The 23,778-nt window shown below is 43.2% G+C and overlaps 3 protein-coding genes across 6 annotated transcripts in view; 2 read left to right on the top strand and 1 right to left on the bottom strand.

The window, feature by feature from the left end:
- The first annotated feature begins 2,742 nt into the window (after window positions 1-2,742).
- On the top strand, window positions 2,743-12,181 carry TMEM185A (transmembrane protein 185A). 2 transcript variants are annotated; one of them, XM_069015450.1, is made up of 7 exons: window positions 2,743-2,894; window positions 5,212-5,388; window positions 6,170-6,377; window positions 9,002-9,085; window positions 9,954-10,130; window positions 10,463-10,586; window positions 11,093-12,181. In XM_069015450.1, the coding sequence occupies exons 1-7, from the start codon at window positions 2,857-2,859 to the stop codon at window positions 11,335-11,337; spliced, it is 1,053 nt and encodes a 350-aa protein (XP_068871551.1). In that variant the 5' UTR covers window positions 2,743-2,856; the 3' UTR covers window positions 11,338-12,181. The 2 variants fall into 2 exon arrangements, with proteins under 2 accessions (XP_068871551.1, XP_068871553.1); XM_069015452.1 differs by lacking the exon at window positions 2,743-2,894 and adding an exon at window positions 2,951-3,589.
- A 97-nt stretch (window positions 12,182-12,278) lies between these two features.
- On the bottom strand, window positions 12,279-17,189 carry LOC138110491 (protein EOLA1-like). Of its 3 annotated transcripts, XM_069015455.1 has the most exons (4): window positions 17,115-17,189; window positions 16,459-16,742; window positions 14,523-14,736; window positions 13,482-14,201 (listed from the first exon to the last, which is right to left on the bottom strand). In XM_069015455.1, exons 2-4 carry the CDS (start codon window positions 16,709-16,711, stop codon window positions 14,123-14,125), a joined length of 546 nt encoding a protein of 181 aa, XP_068871556.1. In that variant the 5' UTR covers window positions 16,712-16,742; window positions 17,115-17,189; the 3' UTR covers window positions 13,482-14,122. The 3 variants fall into 3 exon arrangements, with proteins under 3 accessions (XP_068871555.1, XP_068871554.1, XP_068871556.1); XM_069015454.1 differs by lacking the exons at window positions 13,482-14,201; window positions 17,115-17,189 and adding an exon at window positions 12,279-13,259 and having other exon boundaries at window positions 16,459-16,803; XM_069015453.1 differs by lacking the exons at window positions 13,482-14,201; window positions 17,115-17,189 and adding an exon at window positions 13,307-13,475 and having other exon boundaries at window positions 16,459-16,803.
- A 119-nt stretch (window positions 17,190-17,308) lies between these two features.
- Window positions 17,309-23,778, top strand: part of MAMLD1 (mastermind like domain containing 1) — a 253,349-nt gene continuing 246,879 nt past the window's right edge. The window contains exons 1-2 of the mRNA XM_069015444.1: window positions 17,309-18,081; window positions 18,416-18,515. The gene's annotated coding sequence lies outside the window, so the exon portion shown is untranslated. The remainder of the gene's footprint in view (window positions 18,082-18,415; window positions 18,516-23,778) is intronic.

Raw genomic sequence — 23,778 nt, 5'->3', positions numbered from 1 at the left:
CAAGAGCTTGGGTTTTCTTTGCTCTCTAACTCTCCCCAGCACCATCACATGTAGTATCTGGCCATAGCAATCAGGAAATCTGAGACCACCAAAAAAATATAAGAAAGCTCCTAAAATTTGCTATTGTTTGACTTCAAACCAAAAAAATTTAACTCTAGGTCTCCTGAAGCACCAGTACAAAAGGATGTTCCCTGAGCTTTCATTTCTGTAACCAGGGATTTCTTTCCTAGTTCTTTATCCCTCATAGGAACTATTTTGCTGCCTGGGCAGTCAGCCAAACATTGTAACTGCAGAACATATCTTTCTTAATTTACTTCTACAGAACTTCATGAATATTCTTAGAAATGCCAAGCTGCTTTATTAGCCTTCTGAATTATTAAAAATTCTCAAGCTAATTCCTTGTTATTAATATTTTGATTTTGTTTTATGATTGCATCTGGCTGCAGATTATGCTTACAGGTACTGTCTTGTCTAGTAGCTTCTTTATGCATTGCAGTAGATGTATTTTATCTCGGACAAATACATTATGCATAATTGTTCTCTCTTCCAAACTGATGAGGCTCAACTTTTTCAAAAGCAGAATGAAAACCAAGGTTCTAGTTTCCAATTTTTTAAGCCTGTTAATTCTTTGGTTCCTTACAAGCTTTTTCACTGCCCTGGCACAGGTCCTGTTGTGGCCTTTTCCATCTTATCGGGCTTTGAAGAGTGTCTAGCCCTCATCCTTTCCTTCCCATTTCTTCCATTATCTGCTCTTGCTTCTCTCTTATCCTGATTTCTCCCCAGTCTCCTCACACCCTCCCCACTGCCATGCCTTGTGCTGGCATGTCCTTGCTTTCTTGTGGCCTCTGACATGCCCGTGCTTTATCAGTTGAATATAAGGTGTAGAAAGCTCCTGGTGTGGATGTCTGTCAGCTGTTTGTGCTCTTGCCCGTGGTGTTACAGTTGTATCTACACTCTGCCAGTGAATATCTCTAGATGAATCACATCTTTGGGTAGATCTGTAGTAACTAATGAGTGCTGTCAAGGGATATGTGTAGCTGTGTATTTAACAAATCACACTGCATGTACATCTAACTTCTTAGTTGGTATAAATTACCAGTCCTGCTAGCAGGTTGTGGAAGATTTAGACCATTTACTTAATTTCAGCTTTCTGCAAAAGCTGAAGCTTAAGACATGATTGATTTTTTTTTTTTTTTTTAGTTAGCATTTCACTTGCAATATAACCCTGAGGGAGGAGCTCTGGGGATTTTCAGTTAAAAAAAATGTCACCAGATAATCTACCCTGACATGGAGTCATCGTGTAAGGTATCCTGATCTGCTGTAGAATTTCATAAGTCTTGTCAGAGTCACACTCATCGACTTGAGTTAGATTAGCATCTATCTCCCAGAGAGCCATACGGACTTTATTTAAAAATGAAAAATCTCCTGTTTCTCAGGGTCATTTGTTCCAACAGTTAATTACTTTCACTTAAACAAATGAACAAACAAAAAACCTCAAACAATAGAAAGCCCAGTTCTCTCCTTTCTGACCACAATTTGTTTCACTTAAGTCCACCTTGATTCTTTTTATGCCTTTTCTAGCTTGGCTGCAGATTTTTAGTACCCAGAATTTTGTCTCCAAGAAGGTACATACATAGTTTGTTTGGGTTTTTTCAAATTTGTACTTGAAACATGTCTCAGTGAATACTGGATTATGACAACTTTTTGTAGAGCTGTCCCTAAACGCCCGGGGATTTAACTGAGACATTGAAATGTCCCAGAGCTGCTCAGAGATTGTGAACCTGTCATCCACATTCTGTTCAGCCTGGAGAACAGAAGGCTCCAGGGAGACCTTAGGGCACCTTCCACTGCCTAAGGGGCTCGGAGAGAGCTGGAGAGGGACTTGTACAGGGCCGTGCAGCACCAGGACCCGCGCGAGTGGCTTCACAATCGCAGAGGCCGAGTTTGGGCCAGAAATGAGGAAAAAACGCTCCGTAATGCGAAAGCGCCGGGGAGGAACTGCCCCGCCCCGCTCGGCTTAGCCCCGCCCCCACATTAGCTCCGCCCCCTTAGCGACCCTCTGCCCCGCCCCCAGCTCTGCCCCGCCCCCTTAGCGACCCTCTGCCCCGCCCCCAGCTCTGCCCCGCCCCCTTAGCGCCCCTCAGCCCCGCCCCCAGCTCTGCCCCGCCCCTTCCTGCCCCAGCCCCGCCCCTTAGCGACCCTCAGCCCCGCCCCCTTCCTGCCCAGCCCCGCCCCTTCCTGCCCTGCCCCGCCCCCTTCCTGCCCCAGCCCCGCCCCCTTCCTGCCCCAGCCCCGCCCCATTTCTACCCCGCCCCCTTCCTGCCCCAGCCCCGCCCCCATTTCTACCCCGCCCCCTTCCTGCCCCAGCCCCGCCCCCTTCCTGCCCCAAACCCGCCCCTTTCCTGCCCCGGCCCCGCCCCAGCTCCGCCCCGCCCATCTCCGCCCTTCCCTGCTCTGCCCCGCCCCTTCCTGCCCGAGCCCCGCCCCCAGCTCCGCCCCGCCCATCTCCGCCCGTCCCGGCTCTGCCCCGCCCCTTCCTGCCCCGGCCCCGCCCCAGCTCCGCCCCGCCCATCTCCGCCCGTCCCGGCTCTGCCCCGCCCCTTCCTGCCCCGGCCCCGCCCCAGCTCCGCCCCGCCCATCTCCGCCCGTCCCGGCTCTGCGCCGCCGCCTCCTGGCAGAGCCGCCGCCCTGCCCGGCGCGCATGCGCAGCGGCCGCTGGCGAAGCCCGGCACTGTGTGGCCCGCCCGGCTCCCGGCAGAGGCCGCGCGCATGCGCGGGGCGGCGGCGAGGCCCGGGCAGGCCAGGCCCTGGAGCGGTGGCGGGGCCGCGCCATGAGCGCCTGGTAGAGGGGCCGCGATGAACCTGCGCGGCTTCTTCCAGGACTTCAACCCCAGGTGAGCGCGGCACGGGCAGCGCCGGCCCAGCAGGGCTAGCCCGGGGGCCCGGCCGGGAGCAGCGCTGGGTGCGGGACCCGTCAGCTTTGGAGCAGAGCGCGGCCTCGGGTGGTCCTTCCGCACCGCGAGCTCGGGCGGGGTTTGGAGCACGCCGTTCCCGGCCAGTTTCCTGCCCAGAATCACTGAATCAACCAGGTTGGAAAAGACCTCTGAGATCATGGAATCCAGCCTTCCCAGCGCCCCGGGTGTCGGTGCGTGCTCCCCGCGGCTGGTTCACGGTCAGGGGGCTGGGAATGCGAGCGCTCTGCATCTGCTTTCCAGCCCCACTTCCAGTCATCTGCTTTGTTATTGTGTAACTTTCTCAGATTACTCCCAGACTCTTTCTGGTGTTTGAGTGTTTCACCGCGGTGCTTTGGGGTGCGGAGGCTCCGCACCCCCCCGCGCAGGCTCTGACCATGCGGCGGAGGCTCCGTGTCTGCAGGTGTGAACAACCCTGGGTCACACGGGGAGCACCGGCAAGGCCAGCCCTTCCTTCGGGCTCCCTAAAATTAACAATGTGATGGTCACTGCAACCTGGGGTTCTGCTGGCTCTCCAAGCACGTACGAACGTGTAACTTTTGAAGGAGCTGAGAGAAGGAGTTAAGCTTTACCGGGTTTTACCAGGTATTTTAAGACCACAGACGAAGGGTCTGCAGGTAAGTTGTACAAGGTGGCTTGAGATGCTGAGAGTCCTGGAAAAACCTTGCACGTGAAAGAGGCCTTACATGATGGCAGTTACAGCAGGCTGTGTTCAGTCAGTTGTTTAGACAAACAAAAGGGCAACCAAAGCTTCAGGAAATGCATTGTTGCAGAGGCTGAAATAAACAATTGAAATATGTGTGGTCGGAGTAATGGAAAAGTAAGAGCAGAAGTCCTAGAAGCTTATAAAGTTTTGTTACTGCAGAGCAGTGCTTGCAGCTTATTTGGGTGCTGAGTGATGATCGAGCAAACCGAATGTTGCACTGGTGCGGCTGTCGTCGTGTTTTGATGCACCTGGAACACTCGGCGAGCCTGATATTTCACTGCTGTGTTCGTTTAGGAGCCAGGCAAAGTACAAATCACACAAATATTGTATGTTGAAAAAGGATGACTAGCCGAGATGCTGAGACATCTCTTTGTTGCTATGAAGTGTGACAAGTTTATATCATCCTATCCCGAGGTAGTTTCATCAAGCATGCAGGGAGATGCTGATACAATAAATCTGCATTTCGTTATTAAGGGGCAGATGAGGCACTTGTGAGTAGAGTCAAAACAGCTTGATATCTAAACATAGCAATGCTGATCTGATGAATGTTATTTGATGTGAGTGAAATTGTGTAATTTGAGTTGTGCTGTTGGAGAAATGGTAGTATTCCTGACTGTTGCTGCTTTATTCCTTAGGTTATCCATGTTTTAAAATACATACGATTACTTCACTAAAACAATGTTGAAGCCTAATTATGTGTTTTATAAAGCAGTCTGTGAGCTTCTGGTGGGTGGGTGGGAGACTTTTTCCTTCCTGTCCTGTGAGGAAATCACCTGCTATGTAATTATTTTGTCTGACTTTTGGTGATACAAGCAGTTGCAGTGCCACTGTTCAAGTATTCCAGATACATTTGTTCATTGTTAAGTTGACTATGTTATAAATATATATGTATCAATATAGCTATTTTAAATTTGTAAGCACCATCCTCAATATTCCAGTTAGAAACCTCAGTGTACAATCAGTAACTTTGCTAAAAGTTTCGCCTGTTGGGTTTTTCTTTCCTACAATATTGCTTTTTTAACTGAATGTAAATATTAAGAAAAAAAATTCTCTGAAGTCTGCCCTATTACAATTCGTAATAACTTTTAACCTTTAGTTAAAAGTGGTGTGGATAAAATTTCATAAATTATGTAACTCAATTTTGAATATCAAAAACTATTTCATTTGATTTGTATGACAGAACACATTTTTTAAAAACATGTACAGCTGTTATATTTGTGAGCCTCTAATAATATAGCTCCTGACTGGATCCTTGTGGAAGGGAACTATTTATCTCAGTCCATTCACTGAGACTGTTATGAAAAAATGCTTTTGATGTGTTTCCTTGAAGCAATGGTTTTATAAGCAAAAGAGATGATATATGGTGTATCTGTGATGAAATATTAGATTCTTTGTAAAGAAGCTTGACTAGTTTTCTGTTAGGAAGTATCACAATGACATTTCAGCTGTGACTGATTTTGTTGTCCTCTACAAAATTAATGTGAAGTTGCCTGCCTTGATTCCTGACTGGATTTTTTTTCGTTTGTTTAATAGTAAATTCCTCATTTATGCCTGCCTGCTGCTTTTCTCTGTGTTGCTCTCTCTACGTCTGGATGACAAAATCCAGTGGAGTTACTGGGCTGTGTTTGCTCCAATATGGCTGTGGAAGTTAATGGTGATTGTTGGTGCCTCAGTGGGAACAGGGGTATGGGCCCGAAACCCACAGTATCGGTAAGTTGATGATGTTTGTTTGGCAAAGCAGAGAGGACATTGTGTCTTGTCAGTCTAGGGCAAAATGACTTTCACATCTTTAAATACATCAGTGTTGAATTTTTTGGTAATTTGAGTAGAATGCAAATTTGAATATCTCAGGGCAAAAGAAAAATTACCTTAAATGCAGCGCAATAAATGTCTTTTCTGTTCATGGTGAATATTAAATGAAAAATTTGGGTGTACAGATCTCCTGGTACACGCACATTTTGTGTGGTTCAGGTCTTGTTTGCCCCTTCTACTAATGGGTCTGCTGGTGTAGGGAGAAGCTCTGTGTGTGCTGTCATTTTACAGGCATTTTACTTCTAGTAACAGAAAATATCTGTTGCAATACTCTGGCTTAGGTAAATAAAGAAATTTTGGGGAAATATGTTGATTCAGTAAATGCTGGTGCAGAAATCAAACAGATCCTTTTAAATTTAGCTTATTTCCTGATAGCCTGCATCATAGCTGACTGTTGATACAGTAGCGAAGAAACCCTGTTTTATCTGCCCAGCTGTGGAATCCTTAAAAAATTTTCAAATTGTAAAAATCCCACTGCACCCTTTGAGTAATACACTTTCAATGTTCAGTTTTATGGGTGAGAAATCCTATTAGGTCATCAGGAGTGGAGTTTAATGGGTATAATGTCTATGTTTATTAAAAACAAGTGTTAATATCTGAAGCTCAAGCAGGTGTCCTGGAATGTTTGCAGGATGTGCTTTCTTACTGACAAGTAAATTCTTCCTTATCCTCTCTTCAGAGCAGAAGGAGAAACCTGTGTGGAGTTCAAAGCTATGTTGATTGCAGTAGGCATCCACCTGCTACTGCTGATGTTTGAAGTCCTGGTGTGTGACAGGATTGAAAGAGGAACCCATTTCTGGCTTCTGGTCTTCATGCCACTGTTCTTTGTGTCTCCAGTCTCAGTTGCAGCTTGTGTGTGGGGATTTCGACACGACAGGTCTCTGGAGGTGAGGCTTCATTTGTGATGTGTAAAAGTCACGGCACTGCAGAACTTGGGATCAGTTCTGTGGCAGTTTGTCTCTCAGGAAAGCACAACACAGAGGACTACATCAGTCCAATTAATTGCACTTACCTGCAAATGCACTCACCTGCAAATGGGAGTGAAATCAGGATCAGGAATAATATAACTTTTTATATTATAACGTAGTTTTTTTAACTACCAAATTGCAGCATGTTTTAAACCTACTTTTTTATTATTTTTTGTTAAAATAACTCGCCAGGAACTCTGCAATATGGACCAATACCAGACACTTACATGGAAACAACAGAAAAAAATTCCACTGATTGCAAGCACTGTCTCTAGGCAGAATTGAATTTCCAGAGCCCTATGTAATCAGGGCTGAAAATGTCCTAATATCACAATCCATGTGATTAGTCCTTAATTTGGGAATGTGAATGGTAGGTAACATTAGGGTTTTATTTTCTGCCTCTATCTTCTCTCTAAGTTCCTTTGGTTTTGGAAGAACCTTGGAAAGATTCTCAAGGTGCTCCCACAATTGTGGCATTTTGCAATACATTTAGAATTCATACTGATTTTTAAGGAGTTTTTTGTTTTGCGATGTCCTCAAACTACCCCATGACAATTAAAAATCTGATTTTTAGATGAGGCTCAGCGTTCTCAGGTATTTTAATTTCAAGGGACTATTTCTCTAACATTAGCATAAGAGTTTTTCATGAGAGAGAAACATTTTTTGTAGGTGATTGTTATGATGGCTGGTAAACTGATATCCTAAGTTCACTTTGAAACATTTGCCAATAGAATTTTATTTTGCAGGGTTCTATTACCAGTCAACCAGTGCTAAAAGTAAAATTTGTGTGGAAGTGCTTGCCTTCTACTGGATGATGCTTGATTGCCCATTGATTTACAGATGACTGCACAGCTGCTAAGTACTGGCAGAAGAAAGTGGAATCCATAAAAGGCAACAGCTGTCTCAACTAATTTTTTTTTTTTTTTTTACTCTTAGTCATCTTCACTTAGTGCTGTTCTCCTTTCTCTTCTTTTTACTCTGTGAAGATTTCATTATTTCCCTTTCATTTGCTAGAAACATGAGGGGTCTGCCTTTAGTCCAGGACATCAATTTTTGACTTGAGTAATCAAAGCAGTTGTTAATCTATTATTATTTTCATAACTATTTAATCTGAAATACATTATCTGCTCATTCCTATTCTGCATCTGATTAGGTGATCAGTAAGTACATGCTGGGGTTCTTGTCTCTGTATCATGGTGGGCTCAGGAAAAGATTCCTTTTTTGTGTTACACTATTTTTATAGTCAGTAAAGCACTATTTATTTAAAAGCATGTTGAATTCATTAAGTTGTGAGCCACTGCAAATGTACATGCACTTGCCATATAGATCTCATATGTTAACTTGATTCTAAAAATTATTTACAGCAATTGATCCTCCAATTTCTATATTTTTCTCTTACTCTTTGCTCTTGCAGCTGTCTGGTTGCTTGGTCTCACACTTGAATGTAGGGTTTTTTTGGTGGTTTATTCTTTAGAGAAAGCCAGTCGTACAAAATTATTTTAAATCTACTTTTTCAGTCTTTTCAAAGTAACTTGTAGTTCAACAGTGGAGACTTTGGTGTGGTCCCTGAAGCTGGCAAGCACCTGCTGCCTGTTGGATTTTTGACTCCCTGTACTGTAACTTTCAAAGGTGTTTATCCAGATCACAATCTACACAATCGTGTGTTAGTGAAAATTTATTAAAATGAGTATAATGTTTCTAACTTGCATTCACAAGCTTCAGTCAGACTTTTCAAATAATAATTCTGTGGTCTTTGAAAATCCTACCCATTGTAGGGCTACCCATAGACTTTAGAAATAGAATCTTGCCAAGCCTGATGGTGTTTCATTGTCTCGCTTTGTTCAAGCTAGACACAGACTTTTTTTTAAAAGTATAATGAAAGGCTGTTTCTCATAGTGGCAAGCAGGACTCATGAAAATCTTTCACTAACATTTTAATGAGAAGTATTGCTTTTCTCTATTTCCACTAAGCCCACATCTTCAGTGTAATTTAAAATATCTCTCAATTATACAGTAAATTATTTGAATGTGGATGTCATATTCTAATATTCCATCTATTTCGTTTTTCCCCTAGATAGAGCTTGGACATTTAAATTGGACTGTTGGTAGTTCTGTCCGTTACTGAAACTATAGACACTCTAAAAGATGAATTTTGCTAATTTTAAATTGAAAGTCATTTTAGTACCTAATTTAATTTTAGCAGTATTTCTTATATGAAGACTATAGTTGTTTTCTGATGCTTTGCTTTTTCACTCTGATTAGTTTGGCTTTTCTTATTTCTCTAATCACTCTGAGTGGCTTTTTTTTTTTTTTTTTTTTTTTAATACCAGGAAGATCTTGGAAACAGGTGACTCTACATTATTGGGTTGGGATCACACCCACACAAATTTAGGGATGTTTAGTAATAGAAAATGTAAATGCAAAAGAATTTTCATATTTCAGTGATAAGCATGGGGTCAGAGAAGTGCTTTGACAGATTCATTGGTTATCCTGGAAGTAAGTTTATCATACTAAGAGTTAACTAATGTTTTTTTCTTTTTCTAGCTGGAAATCTTGTGTTCAGTCAATATTCTACAGTTCATATTTATTGCACTCAGACTAGATGAGATCATCAGATGGCCGTGGCTTGTATGTAATAAGTGGTTTTTTCTTATCTTTGTTTAAATGCTGAATTTCATAAAGATATTTATTCTAGGGAACAGTTAATATGTGATCAGTCCCTGATCCCATTTTTGCTCACTTAGCAGTCCTTCACTGAAGGATTCACATTCAGTGGTCATGGGAATCAGAGGCTGTTCTTGGGGCACTTCATCCTCTGAGGGAATGTGCCATCAGCTGCAGTTAATCTCTGAGCAGCAGTTGAAAGAGAAATCCTCACCCAGAGTTCCCTATGGGAACACTAAACAAGCCATGAAAATGATTGGTGAGTTAGAGAATGTGTTGGTAAATACAGTGTGGTAAATAACTAATTTTATTTGTTCTGTTACCATGCATGTAAATCCACTTACTGTGCAAGTAATCACTGTCAGAACTGCTGAGATGTCCTCTCCCAAGTGCCTTTAGAATAGAAAAGTGCTGTTTCTGTGTCTGGGTTTTTGTAAACTACCATAAAACTGACAATCTGGCATGGTTATGTCTGTCCTTTCTATTGTCAAAAAAACTTGAGAAAGGATTGAAACCCTTTAAAGTAAGGTATATAGTGTAGGAAGTACTTGCTAAAATCAATTTCAAGTACAGTTTGAGCCCACACAAAATCACAGAAATCTTACTAAAGTTGAACTACATTGCCTGAATTTTGAAGTGTTTCAGCTTGATGGGGTTTAGAAGCTGAGGAACCCCTGAACTGATATGGCTCGAAAGAACACACATGAGATAGATGCTTTTCTGTTAGACATTATGTTAAAGAATTAATTTTCTTACTTAGACTTAATATGTAGACTCACTTTATTTAAAAGAAACCCACAACTGAAACAAATCAAATGTGTCTTTCTTTCAGGTTGTTTGTGTTCCACTGTGGATCTTGATGTCCTTCCTGTGCCTCGTGGTGCTCTATTACATCGTGTGGTCCGTGCTCTTCCTGCGTTCCATGGACGTGATCGCTGAGCAGAGGAGGACACACATCACCATGGCTGTCAGCTGGATGACAATTGTAGTGCCACTGCTCACATTTGAGGTAGGGAATGCCACAATGAGTTTGATGTGTCTTCTTCTTTTGTCAGTAAGTAATGAATGATGATTTTTGGACTTACTGAAATGATAATGCTGCTCTTTGTTTTGGAATAAAATATTATCCGCAAATGTGAAACACAAACAAGAATTCTATGTTCCTTTAAAGTTTCTCAAGCAAAATCTGCATCACATTGGAACTATACCTGCTTCTGTGAAGGCCATGTTTTCCTTACAGATGTGTGAAGTTAAAGATTTGAGATCAGCATATGCTTTAAGCAGTTTTAAAGTGAGTATTGCAATTAAACTGACATTGTATTTTTTTTTTTTGCCATTTAGATCTTGCTAGTACACAGACTGGATGGGCATAATTCTTTTTCTTTCATTCCCATATTTGTTCCTCTCTGGCTTTCACTGATCACATTAATGGCAACAACATTTGGACAAAAAGGAGGCAATCACTGTAAGTATTTCAGAATCCTGGAAACAGATTGAAAATCAATGTATTTTATTAAGATCTGTATTTTCAAAAATGGCTTTTCTGTTACTGCTGTTTTCAGGCAGGTGTAGTAAGGTTTCAGTGCTTACAGTGTCCTCCCCTGTGGCACTATTTTCTTTGGTTGAGATGCAAAATCTTTTGTGTTCTTCTCCGCACTGATGTGACCCAACACCATGTAATGTGTGAAACGAAATGGATTCTTGCTGGGGTAGTGTAGCTGTAATTTATACAGATGGATATACACTCAGGCATGCACATGCAGACATGGAACTGTGCAGATTCTTGTCCAGACACTGTATGTGTGTCTGTGTGTATATAACCTGAACTGGAATGTTATGATAAGCGTAAGGAACTCTGAGAAGCAGCAATAACAAATCTTACTTAAATGCAAACAATCAACAGACCTTAAATAGTCTATTTAATTAAGTGTGCATTCTGTGAATAATGTAAAATGATTTGGTTTCTTTTAGGGTGGTTTGGAATTCGCAAAGACTTTTGCCAGTTCCTGCTTGAAATTTTCCCATTCTTACGAGAATATGGAAATATCTCTTATGATCTTCATCATGAAGATAATGAGGAGACAGAAGAAACGCCATTGCCCGAACCGCCAAAAATTGCACCAATGTTTCGAAAAAAGACTGGAGTGGTCATTACACAGAGTCCTGGAAAATATGTGATTCCACCTCCCAAGTTAAACATTGATATGCCAGATTAAGATGACAGTAGCATATTAAACTTGAACTGGTCATCAGCAGACAGATGTATTTCATCTCATGCCTTGTCCCAATTCCTTTAAAATAGGTATTGCTGAATCAGTGGCTTGGATTACACAAATCAGAAATCTTGAAGATAATCTGAGAGCTTTTCCAGAAATATGTGGTTGTCTAATTTGTGAACCTTCCTAACAGGTTGGTTGCACGCTTGCCTGTATAGTATTTATATGAACATTTTTAGCAGTGTAATATATTGTTTAAAAGTCCTGTTGTGTACAGTATAAGTATTATCTAAAAGTATTTTTTTAAAAACCCTGTATGAAATGCCTATGCTATTCCAGGTGTCTTTTAGGTCCTAAATATACACTTGATTTTTGTGTCTCTTTTAAATGCTTTGGGATGCCTTAGCATAGTATCTCTTTACTTCTTTCTCTCTTCAGCCACAATCATTGTCTCAACCACAGAGGCACAAGTGTTGCATTTCTCAGGCAACACTGGAAAGCTTTTTGAGGGGGAAGTAGAATGTATGGCAACTTACATGATGCTTTTGAGTTAGCTATGTAAATTTTCATGTAAGTATTTCAACTTTTGTGCTGGCTTGGGACTTACATGTTGTTTTTGTTGCTCTTCCAGTGTCATGTTTTGATTCTTCATGAGCAGCATGTACCATTCTCCCATTAGACTGGCTATTTAATAAGCTGTTCCCCCTTGCATTGTGTGGTCTATGCCAGAAACATTTGTTGTAGGTTTCACAGCTGTTGGTTAGCTGGTATAAATACCATAGCTTGGTCTTCATTACCAACTTTGTGTTGGTCAGTGTAAATGATTAAACTTCTCAAGATAGGATCTTGTTGGTGTTGGCATAACATTTTCTTGTCTGAAGGAAGACCTGCTTTGAGAGTGTGCCTTGCACTTACAGGTGCTCTAGAGAAATGGAGTCTATGAAATGTGTAGTCCTGTAGTTTATAAAAACAGCTGTCTCATATTCCCAAACCCTTGCAGCTGCTCTCCATGTTTAGGTAACCTACATTTTAGGTAGCTTAAATACCATGGATCTCGTTTCTTTAGTGTTAGCAGGGCAGTAAGAGCAAGGAGTGTGTGGACATTTCTGCATGTGTTCAAGGTGTATGCCTGGAAAACTTGGATGCAGCACTTCCATTTCTGATACTCCAGAGCTCCCTTTTCTTGCCTGTGGACCAGCTACTGCTGAAACACAACCTAGCACTATCCCATCCCACACTTTAAATCTTGTTGCAGTTTTATTTTATGTATCTTATATATTTTTTTTGTTTACATATATTTTATTGTATTCTGGTGCAAAAAATCAAACATCAGCAGGATTGTTACCAGACATCAATTTGCCTGCACACCACCATCGAAAAGAAAACCAGATGCTGAGCTTGTGTGAGAAACCAGTTCCCAGGAGGAAAGCAGTCCGTGCACAGCAGGTCTGAGGGAGAACAGGCAGAGCTCTGCACTGGGGAAGGCCTCACCTGCCAAGCACGATGCCAGGGCAGGTCCCCGAGGCACTGGTGCCCACACAGCTCCATGTGCTGCTGCTCAGACAAACGCGGAGAAGCTCCAACCTCTGCGCCTGCCCTTCAGCCAAGGCACGGCAGGGCCCAGGGTGCTGCTGCTGCTTCACCCAGCACCGCCCTGCAGACACTTCCCCCTGTGCTGGTTTGAAAACAAACCAGTGGGAGGCACCAAGTCAGAATAACAATTTAATGGAAATTAGAGAAAAGGAAAAGAAAGTAAAAGAAAATACTGACAGAGTCAAGATACAACCTGAGTCCCTGTTAGGCAGGGTGGTGGTAGCAGTCTGGTAGAATGGTGGCTGCAGTCCTCTGAAGTGGTGATCCTGTAGTAGAAGGGGTCTGCTCTTCCTCAGAAGGTCCAGTGGTGGCTGTGTAGCTCCTGTCCTCTGGAAATCCAGTGGAAAGAGTGTCTCTGGTGTTCAGAGTCCCAGATTATATCCAGGATGGGATGCTTGGTTCCTCCCTCTGGGTGGAGCATCTCACAATGGGGTAATGAGTCATGAGGCCAAGTGTTGATTAGGCTCGTTAACAGAAGATAGTCCGGAGGGAGTTATCTCTGAGTCATGGGCAGGACAATGATGGGCCATGAACAGCAAGATAGTCTGGGGGGAGGAGGCAAGGAAACACTGCCCCACCTGATTTCAACAGCTCATGAGGATGGTAATAGAATACACCTCAACCCAGGACACCCCCCCCTCCAGCTGTGCTGGCAGCAGCTGCTCCTCGGCCTGTGCGGAGGTCAGGGCCCAGCTCCACGTGTGGTTCAGACAGTGGATCCACAGGCACTGGGCCCCAGCACTGGGGGTGCGAGGTACCTTCCACAGCTCTGGCAGAGGTGGGGTAGTCCAAAGGAATAGTTTCCTAAGTGCTCCATTAAAGTGTCTGAATACAAATGATCTGCCAGTTGTCCTGTCCTGTTTTTAGAGCCAGGCCTAGGCGTGGCCTTGCTCCAGAAACTCAAAAGGATTTTCACTGTAATGTAGGGTGTGAATTTTGAAATACTCTTAAGAGTGCCAAAACTTAGTGACTATTATTTGTAATTCTTCAGACTTGTCTTGAGTTCAGTAATAGATTTTTTTTTAAGATAACTGGTATTTTTCATCTCAAGAGGAAAAAAAATGGAATAACTTGTTCGATTTCATTTTGTACAAGCACCTTTTCATAATGGCTTTCTACAATGTCTGTCAGGTCACAGAGCTATATCCTTCATATGCACATCTTGTGTACCTGAAGTGTGAATGAAAAGAATCTATCTTAAGGCAGGAGTAGGAGTGGTCTGGGAAAGATGTCCAATTAATTGTGGGAGCCTGCTTTTAAGCACTGTTTTCCTATAATCAGAGATGCCGGTATCAAAAAATCAGTTTAATTTACATTTAAATTGGCACACAATCCATAACCATGCATTTAAAAAAACGGCATTTACTTAGTTGTTTATACAGGAAAAATCTAGAAAAACATTAATAATTTCCTTTAATAGTCATAAAAAACACATCTCGTTTGTTTTGCCTCAAAAAAGCAGTTCTTCAAAAGTATCTGTCATTTCAAACAGTTTTGGAAGGGAATCCTAAACAAGATGCTGATGTAATTCACAAGTCAGCATCTTGAATACAATTTAGGCAGGAAAAATAATAGTAAGGGGCAACACCTACAATTCTGAAGGGATCAGTTCTTCAGGGATGTCCACCTGCCACACCCCTTTTCTCCCTCTGGCAGGAATTGGTTCCAGGAGCCATCTGGGATTTGAAACAACAGTCAAGTATTTCTGTTCTAGATTACTGAGGACAGCTTTGTTTTCCAGCTCCAGAATCTCTTCAGGAGGCAGGTTTTCTGGGTATAGTGACGTCTCTCCAACGTCAATTAATCCTGTATTTTAAAATTAAAATACAAAATTAGTTGCCAGTTTGATCTGCTAGACAGAAGTTTTCAAGAAGTAACCCTCCCTGAGGACACAGAGAACAGCCAGTTTGTTACCAGAAGAGCACAGTCAGAGGGAGGCACAGCTCCCACCTGTGCTGTTTCCTGCAGAATTCCATGTGACTCAACTCAGGCGGGTGAAGAAAAGGAGGAAGGGCACAGTTAAAATCACCACCACCCAGCAGTGCAGAATTCCTTGAAAAGCAGCCTGCATCTAAGGAGACACAGCTGCTACCAAAATTCCTGGGCTACATCTGGCCTTGGAACAGCTTCATTAAAGCATAAAACTCTCCCTGCTCCTCTGAAGCCACTATTTTATTAATATTTTTAAATAATTAAACTATTTGGAAATTCTTGCTCTCCAGAAGCCTCTTAATGTCACAAATATAAATTAAGCAATACAATTCTGTATTGCTTAATCATCAAAAATGTTAAATATCAAAGAATACCTACTCCACAATTAAGCATGCAATTTATGTCAAGGCTGCAAATCTACGTTTTATGTAGGACCTACAGTTTTCAGCACTGTAGAACCACAACAACATTCAGTGTATGTGATAGAATTAATTTGTTGTGGAAGAATAGCTGAAAGTATTCAAATGACAATGAAGGATACCTACAAGGAAATAGTGCAAAATGAGTGCTGGATAAAAACTTCGTAAGTGTACAGTGCACAACATCCGCTGTATGTCAGCACAAGTTATGCAGTGAAACATCACTGCCTCTGCACTGTGTCTTACAGATACTTCTTCACTGCTCAGAAACCAAAAGCAACAGAGCAGGTTTGTAAAACTGAAATAGCATTTATTTATGCAATTATTTATGTATACTCTAAAATGACATGCAAAGCGCTGCAGCATCATGAATTCGTTTGACCATGAGTATTGCAAAATGGTTTCAGCAGGAGTTCCTAAGCTCAAAATGCAAGTAGTGTGGAATTGACATGTATTATGCTGAAACATACAGGAATTTGATGAGCGGAAAAGAACTCCACTACTAGAATAAGTAGTAAAGTAGGTATGTTTATTCCAGCGCTGGGACGCATGGGGGTAGCTCCTCCAAAACCATGCGTGCCGACAGCTGCTTTTAGCTTAGTATTTATCGGGTTACAAGTTCCATATTCATTAAGTTTCTCAATACGCCTATACATATTCATCACCTAGCCCCGCCCAGCCTCGCTTCGTATTATAATGAACCCAAAAGTCATTTACATCCGCGTTGCGCGTGCGCAGTGTTGTCTGGTGGCTTTGGTAGGGGTCTCCGAGGGTCTTCCTCCGATGGAGTCAGGAATCTTCCTCATCCTGAACCTTTCACCTTTCCTCCCTGCGCATGCTCTTTGTACCCTTGCCCTGAGTTCAAGCTTCGAGATTGGTTTAAGCTAGTTTTGGGTTGAGCGCAGGATGTCTGTCCGAGACTCCCCCTGCCCTTATCAGTGGTCCCTTTTCTTTCTGCCTTGGTATGCTAGATGCATTGTTCCTAACAAACTAATTCTTCTGCTTCCCATCCCCCTGATTCAAATTGAAATACATCCCCCACCACAACTCACGCTCCACTCCTTCAACGTGTTAAAGAAATGTCATAATGACTGCAAACACATAAAGCATATACGTATTTGAGTGTCTGTTAAGGGACTGAAAGTTTGCTCAGAAAATATAACCAAAGAATGCTTACCTGCAATAACTCCTCTGCCAAATTTTTCCCCTTCATCCAACAAAGCTTGGAGTTGTTTCGGTGTCATGCCCAACCTATTCAGAATAATTTCTCTCCACGTATCATCTTCCCAGTCCTTAACAGCTATATGAATAGCAATGGTGCGGTTCTTGTAGACTGCTAGCAAAGGACGCCAGCGAGTCTCTACTGTTTTGACTTGGTTTAGAAGCAACCCTGCGTAGGGCTGTCGGAAGGAAAGGCATCCGAATTTCATCGCGCTCCTCGTATCAGAAGCCGTGTATTTCCTGTAAACACACAGACGCCCGGGGATGAGCCTCCAGAAGCGGCCGATGCCCGTGACAAGCTCCCGGCTCTGGAGCCGCGGAGCTGCGCGGAGGGAGCTGCGCGGCCTCCCCGGGGGCGGGTCCGCCCCCGCGGGCCCCGCTCTGCCCGCGCCGCGCTCCGGGCTCGGGCCGGGCCGGGCCGCGCCGCCCGAACCGCCGCCCCCGCGGCCGGGGCTGTCCCCGCAGGCGCTGCCTCCCGCAGGCGCTGTCCCCGCGGCCGGAGCTGCTGGAGCCCCGCGGCGCGGCCCGGCGCGGCCCGGCCCCACTGCGCTGCCTCCCGCGGGGAGCGCTCCGCCGCCGCGCGGCCATGGAGGCCCCAGGGCCGCCGCCTACCTGCGCCGCCGGCTCCGCGCCCTCCGCTCCGCGCCCTCCGCTCCGCTGGCCCGCCGGGACGGTGGGTGCCGGGAGCGGGGCGGGGCGGGCCGGAGGCGGTGGCCCCGCCGGCGGGGGCGCGGGGCGGGGGCCGGGGCCGAGCCCGGCTGCGCCGAAAGGAGCGCGGCCGCGCCGCTCCTGCGGGGTCTTGGCCGTCCCTGGAGGAGGGGTGGGGTTATGGCCTGGCCTCGGCGATCCGGAGGGGCGGGTACCCGGCGGTGGGCGCTGAGGGTAGCGGCGAGCTGCTTGTGCCCTGCCCGGGAGTGTCTGGTGCGGTGCTGCCAGGCTTGGGCGAAGGGTTTGGTGCCATCCTGCTCCGGGAGCACCGTGTTCGCAGCACCTCGGGGTACCTGTCCGGCTCTGCGGCCGGGCGGTGCAGGGCTGTCGCGCCTCTGGTCATAGCTAAAAGTCATTTAGCACGTGAACATTCAGTGTCTCTCACCTCCCTGCTTTCTTTGGCCACTAGGTTGTTTGGGACAGAATTTCCCAAAATGCTCCCATCCAGCCCTACTCTCTGAGGACAGTCTCACCTGTATCCTGTTGCCGTTCAATTGCGTGTTTTGCATCAAGGGTTTATCTTTCTAATACAAACGTTTTAAAGGGCGCAGTTACTGCCTGACAGCAGGTTTTGTGACCCCTGGCAACAGGGAGCAACGTGTGAGGGCCTAGTGAACACAGTAAAATTCAGAGACCTTTCAGGAAAGGATAATTTGGAAAGGGAGAGGGTTAGAATAGATGTATAGTCCCACTGTATGTGTTCAGTTTTAATGTGCAACCTATATATATTTTATGTCAGTGAAAACGTGTTCGTACAAGGTATTTTCCATCGTATACAAATGAAAGTGACCTCATTAAGGCAGACAGTGATACTAAAAATGGCTACTGACACAGCAAGCTGAAGAGTTGAGTCCTGCCTGAATTTCTGCAGGTATAGAAGATTTTAAAAAGTGTGTCCAAATAAAAATCACAGGAGAGTCATCTCTCCTGTAGACCCATATCTTTTAGACGAAGGCTGTAAGTACAACAAGTATTTGGGGAGCTTTGCCATGCACACAGCATTTAAGAGAAAGAAAGGGAGTCCAAAAGGAATTAGTTAAGAGAGACACACAAGAGAACAAAAGAAAAGCGGTAGAGAAGGAAAAGAAAAAAAATGGTAGTATTTACAAAGGGGAAAAGTAATGATGACATTTGTTTTGTCTTTTGCTCTGTTGAACCACATTTCTTAACCATGAGAAATCTCAAAGTTACTTTAACAATTCCAGGAACTCTCAGGTGGAAAGAGTGATCTGCTGGAATTACACTGAGAAAGAGATGGGCGGATCCCATACTTAAGAAAGGCAGAGGAACTTCCTATAGCGAAAGGTAAGATTAATTATGGCGCTTTTTTTGTCCAGGTCTCTGACTTTGTGAATAATGGGTATTTATTGGTAAAACCTTACAAGTAATCTTAGTGTTCTGTAACTGCAGGGTTAAGTGATCCTTTTCTCATGATAAGCCCTTCACATAGCTTTTATGAGAGACAGTTCTGGCATATGCTTTAAATATACCTTCAGTGAATGTTGTGTATTCTGAAGTATTTTATGGCTGATAGAATTTAACTGTTGCCTAGTTTTACTTACTACCATTTTCTGAAATTTCTGGTTCATTATCCCTCTTTTCCCTTGGGTACTTCCAATATCTTGTTCAAAATGTTCCAGATGGAGTCATTCCAGTCCTTCATATAACATCATATTAGGAAGAGAAATTAATAGATGATGTGAATTTAAATTCATTGTAGTTTTTACAGGGTTATTACTTTAAATGCTTTTTTATTTTAAGCTGTTTTGGTCTTACTAGATGTGCAAGGTTAGTACAAGAACCTGTTGAATCTGTTTAGAGTTGCAAGTGAGTAATGAGCTTTCATGGGGGTTTTGGGATTTGCTTTTGGTATTTTTCCACTGTATAATTTTATTTTATGTGGGGATTATTTATTTTGGGGAAAATATAGGCCAGAATGTTTTCATGTTGTGGAAGCAGCTTTGTTTTACGTTCAGGTACCTTATAGCGTGATTTTATATCTTGTGTTTCATCACATAAATAAAATAGGGGTTTTCTTTCTTGATCTAAGGAAAAATCTCCAGGGTACTTAAAACCTCAAGTCTAACAATTCTAAATAAAATATAAATATCAGAAAATGTGTGCTACTACCAAAGGTGAATAAATATTATGTTGAGAATCCCCGTCACAAAACTGTCTTACTTGGTTTGTAGAAACCTTGTACTATATATTGGAACACTCACCAGAAGATTTAACAATTTCTAGCAGCATGTAAATAAGGCCCTGCAATTAGCAATCCTTGTGTAGTGTTCAGCCTTTTGTGTGATGAGTGGTAAAGGGACTTTAGCAGGTTTTCTCACGATTGAAGATAATTATTCAAAGTGTGCAGCAGTGAATATGAAAAAGAAAATTCATTCTGATCTTAGCAGATGATCAGTTTATGTTTGGCATCTTAGATGCACTTTACTGTTTTCTGGTCACTGTGGCTTTCACATGCTAACACCAATCCCAAATTATCTCCTCTTGGTGCAGTACCTCACATCTCAGCAACAGGAAGTTCTGCAACCTGTGTCTGTACTTCTGTAACATCTACTTCATTTCAGTGCCTCTATCTTAGCTTTTCTTAGGGTCTCCCTAAATTTAATTTTGATAGAACAAAGACTACATAATTCCCATTACAGAAAGCGTTACTGCTTTCTGTGGAGCTAAAACAATGCCTGGTACATCATTTATAAGGACTCAGGTCTGATCTCATCTAGATAGGCAAGCATTGCTGTGTTCCTTGTCACATTCACTCAGTAGCTGATTTTACAGGGGTCAGTACACAGCAATAGGGGCTGGGATATCTTGTGTCAAAATCAGGTCAAGGGACTTGATCAGCTGCAGTTCCTTTCCAAAGTGGGGACAGATGTGGTGCAGTATGTTCCAGGAAACTGGGGGTCAAACTGAAATTTCAGCTGTTAATAACCCATGAAATACAATTCAGTACAATTATTTGTATCGAATGGTCACTAATAGTTGAAATACATGACAATCTGTACTGCGTTGGCATTTGAGCAGACATTGCCTTTTACTGCATTTTAGAACATCAAACAATGTGAAATGTGATGCTGCAACTGTATTCTTTTGTCAGTAATTCCATCATAAGGACTTCTACCAGCCTTCTACATTTTGCCCCCTTTGCCTTAATTTTATTCTGTCTCTAATTCTAATATTATAGTTGAAATAATGCATAATACTTACATTTTGCCATGCTGTTCCATTTTTCTCTGTACATATCGTAAGAAATTATGACTGTCTTACGTTTGGTTCAGTAAACATATCTCCAGTTTCTTTAGATGATTCTCTCATTTTCAGATTTTTTGCAACACTGTTTTCTGAACAAGTCTCAGAAAATGTGAATCTTTGGCTCTTTTTTTTTTACACACACCTTGCCCCCCACACCCTGCAAGTAGAGCATATTTCTGGTTTGTAAGACATCACTGACATCACTAGCCTTGTCAAAAATTTGGGTATTATGAATAGTCATAGATTGTTGGTGACTTACAGCAAAGTTTTTTTGTGTCTGAGAAGTATTTTAAAGAGGTATATACAACAGGCCAAAATGTTAAGTATTCTTCTCAGTACTCTGCAATGTGCTAGACACCCCTAGACCCTCACTGCCCCCAACACATGCACTGTCCTGCCTTGTCCTTCTTACATTAGATCTTGTGCTGAATTTTCCATGTATTTGCACAGGGCATCAGTTGTGTGAGCATGAGACAGGCCAGGTCTGCTGCTGACTTTTATCTGCTAAGAGATTTATTTCTAAACTTATAGATGGCTAATATTCAGAGACCATCCTGGTCCTTCTGCTTTTCTGAAGGTTAAAAGAAGGTTGCAGCTACAGGCTGAGCCCCAAGCTAGCTGATTTGGAAACATCTTGTGTAGCTCTCCGTAGCAATCTTTTTTGATTGAGATACATGGCTTCATGCTGAGGTAATCTGCAGGGGAAGGAGAGCTTGTAGTAATGAGCTCTCCTTCCCCTGCTGATTATTATGTCCAATCCACAGGCAACTCTGCAGTATGTGGCTGCATAAAACACTTTTAAGGATAAGACTGATCAACACCTTTTTATGGCCATGAGTCCACAACCAGGGTTCATGCCCTCAGAAATTCTGAAAACTTTTTTAAAATTAATCTGCACTCCTGCTATAAAGGGAGTAGATATCTTTACTTTATCTAATTGATGCTGTCTAAGTTTATAATTATTTTGGGGTTTAATCTGTTTTCAGATGCAAGGTGTTACTGCAAGTTTTAAAAAAATCGTGTGGAGCTATTTCTAATAGATAAGTAATAGAAAGTTTGCACTACTAAACTAAAATATTAATGACTTCCTTTGTTCCTTAATAAAATCTACTTTATATGACAGTTAAAATGCTTGGGAATTCTTCAACAAATTCTACTATGTTTGGCTAAGTACCTTTTCATTCCATCTAATCAGGAGACACTTAAAGAAGAGAAAATGAACTGCCCTCACCATTTTGAATTAACCACAAAAGATATTCCTGACAAGAACTGTAAGAAAAAGAATTCATGTTCAGAAGAAATTGCATTTTCTAACTGGTCCTGTATGTTCTTTTATGACTAAAACATTACTTTTTGACTATTGAAAAAATACTAATAGAAATGGAAAATGCAGTTTTCCTCTGAATTATCTTCCTCTCTGAGCTATTTTCCCTGAGAGAAGTACTTCCACATCAGGGGTCAGTTTAGTTCTGTTTCTTCTTGGCTTTTTGGTGGGAAGGTTTTTTTACTTGTGTTTTAGGGGGTTTTGAAGTCATTTTGTTTGGTTGATTTGGAATATTAGTGTATAGTCTGTTTCAGAGCAGGTACCAATAATGATTTGTTATATTACTGTGAAGAAAATTAATGAAAAATTAAGGAAAGATGTTGGTTCTAGCTGATACAGGTTGTTTTTCTGTTCTTGCTGTCTAAAAATATTTGCAATAAAGGGGAAACTTACAGAACAGATATGCATATAGATGTCTGTATAGAATTGCTGTGCATGTTTATGATTGTGATGATTAGAGAAATGTATAAAAGTCAAATCTAGAACTGATTGGTTTGATGTGTGATGATTAAAACTGGTTTTAGCATTCTATGTCAGATTTAAAAATAGTTAGCTTCTGACTTGCTCTTCCCAATAAGCTCATGTGTATATTACAGAATGAGTTTTGTGAGTTTCACTGCAGTAATAACCATTCTATCTGTTTGTGATTATTGGTTTTATGTATGTTGAATTTTAGGTCATGTACACCATCTCATATTTTCTCTGTATTTTTTATTTCTTTGTTTTAAGGATTTTTTTTTTCGTATATTGGATTTAGTTGCTTTCTTAATTGTCTGTCTTGATTTCCACTTCCTTATTGTCCCCATTAGCAAATACAGAATATTTTAATCACATTACTACTTAGATGAAGGGTTACCTTTCTTTAGGTGTACTTGCAAAGAGAAAGCAGTCTGCTCTCAGTTATTCCTACCGTGTTAATCTAACTGTACACTGGAGTACTCCGCATTGTGTTTTAATCATTAATAAACATGTCAAACGAACCTCATTTCTAATACATCAGCAAGCAGAAATAAAAATAGAATATAGGTCTATTTTGCCCAAAATCAGAACATAGTTTTGAATTGAGAGCTTATATCCCCTTCATTGTGGATAAACTGTGTAAAATACATTGTATCCTCTCACAAAATGAGAGTTTAACATACAGCTCTTAGATGAGTTTTTTTCTCTTCGAAGTTTAATATGCTTTCTTCCTTTGTTATGGCTGGGTGAGCTGTTCCAGAAGGGTTTTTGCTGGCTCGCTGTGGCCGCTGTCGCGGTTGCCCAAGCTGTCCCCGCTGTCCCTGGGTGGCGCCAGGACCCCGGGAACATTCCCGAGCTGTGCCAGGGGCTGATCCCGGAGGTGGCTGTGCCAGCAGGGGCTGATCCCGGAGGTGGCTGTGCCAGGGGCTCATCCCGGAGGTGGCTGTGCCAGCAGGGGCTGATCCTGGAGGTGGCTGTGCCAGCAGGGGCTGATCCTGGAGGTGGCTGTGCCAGGGGCTCATCCCGGAGGTGGCTGTGCCAGCAGGGGCTGATCCCGGAGGTGGCTGTGCCAGCAGGGGCTGATCCTGGAGGTGGCTGTGCCAGGGGCTGATCCTGGAGGTGGCTGTGCCCAGGGGCTGATCCCGGAGGTGGCTGTGCCAGGGGCTGATCCCGGAGGTGGCTGTGTCAGGGGCTCATCCCGGAGGTGGCTGTGCCAGCAGGGGCTGATCCCGGAGGTGGCTGTGCCAGGGGCTCATCCCGGAGGTGGCAGTGCCAGCAGGGGCTGATCCCGGAGGTGGCTGTGCCAGGGGCTCATCCCGGAGGTGGCTGTGCCAGGGGCTCATCCGGAGGTGGCTGTGCCAGCAGGGGCTGATCCCGCAGGTGGCTGTGCCAGGGGCTGATCCTGGAGGTGGCTGTGCCAGGGGCTGATCCTGGAGGTGGCTGTGCCCAGGGGCTGATCCCGCAGGTGGCTGTGCCAGGGCTGATCCCGGAGGTGGCTGTGCCAGCAGGGGCTGATCC

This window comes from Aphelocoma coerulescens, chromosome 4A, assembly GCF_041296385.1.
Source record: "Aphelocoma coerulescens isolate FSJ_1873_10779 chromosome 4A, UR_Acoe_1.0, whole genome shotgun sequence".
Classification (NCBI taxonomy): Eukaryota; Metazoa; Chordata; class Aves; order Passeriformes; family Corvidae; genus Aphelocoma; species Aphelocoma coerulescens.
The sequence above is the reverse complement of the archived record's forward strand: the minus strand, read 5'-3'. Positions and strand labels throughout refer to the sequence as shown.

Bases quoted from the DNA above. Each gene is read 5' to 3' on its own strand.
- TMEM185A (XM_069015450.1), top strand. From the start codon at position 2,857: ATGAACCTGCGCGGCTTCTTCCAGGACTTCAACCCCAG. The intron at 2,895-5,211 runs GTGAGCGCGGCA...TTTGTTTAATAG, and splicing joins TTCCAGGACTTCAACCCCAG to TAAATTCCTCATTTATGCCT. The intron at 10,587-11,092 runs GTAAGTATTTCA...GGTTTCTTTTAG, and splicing joins ACAAAAAGGAGGCAATCACT to GGTGGTTTGGAATTCGCAAA.
- LOC138110491 (XM_069015455.1), bottom strand. From the start codon at position 16,711: ATGAAATTCGGATGCCTTTCCTTCCGACAGCCCTACGCAGGGTTGCTT. The intron at 14,737-16,458 runs GTAAGCATTCTT...TTTAAAATACAG, and splicing joins TGGCAGAGGAGTTATTGCAG to GATTAATTGACGTTGGAGAG. The intron at 14,202-14,522 runs GTAGGTGTTGCC...CTCTGATTATAG, and splicing joins GAACTGATCCCTTCAGAATT to GAAAACAGTGCTTAAAAGCA.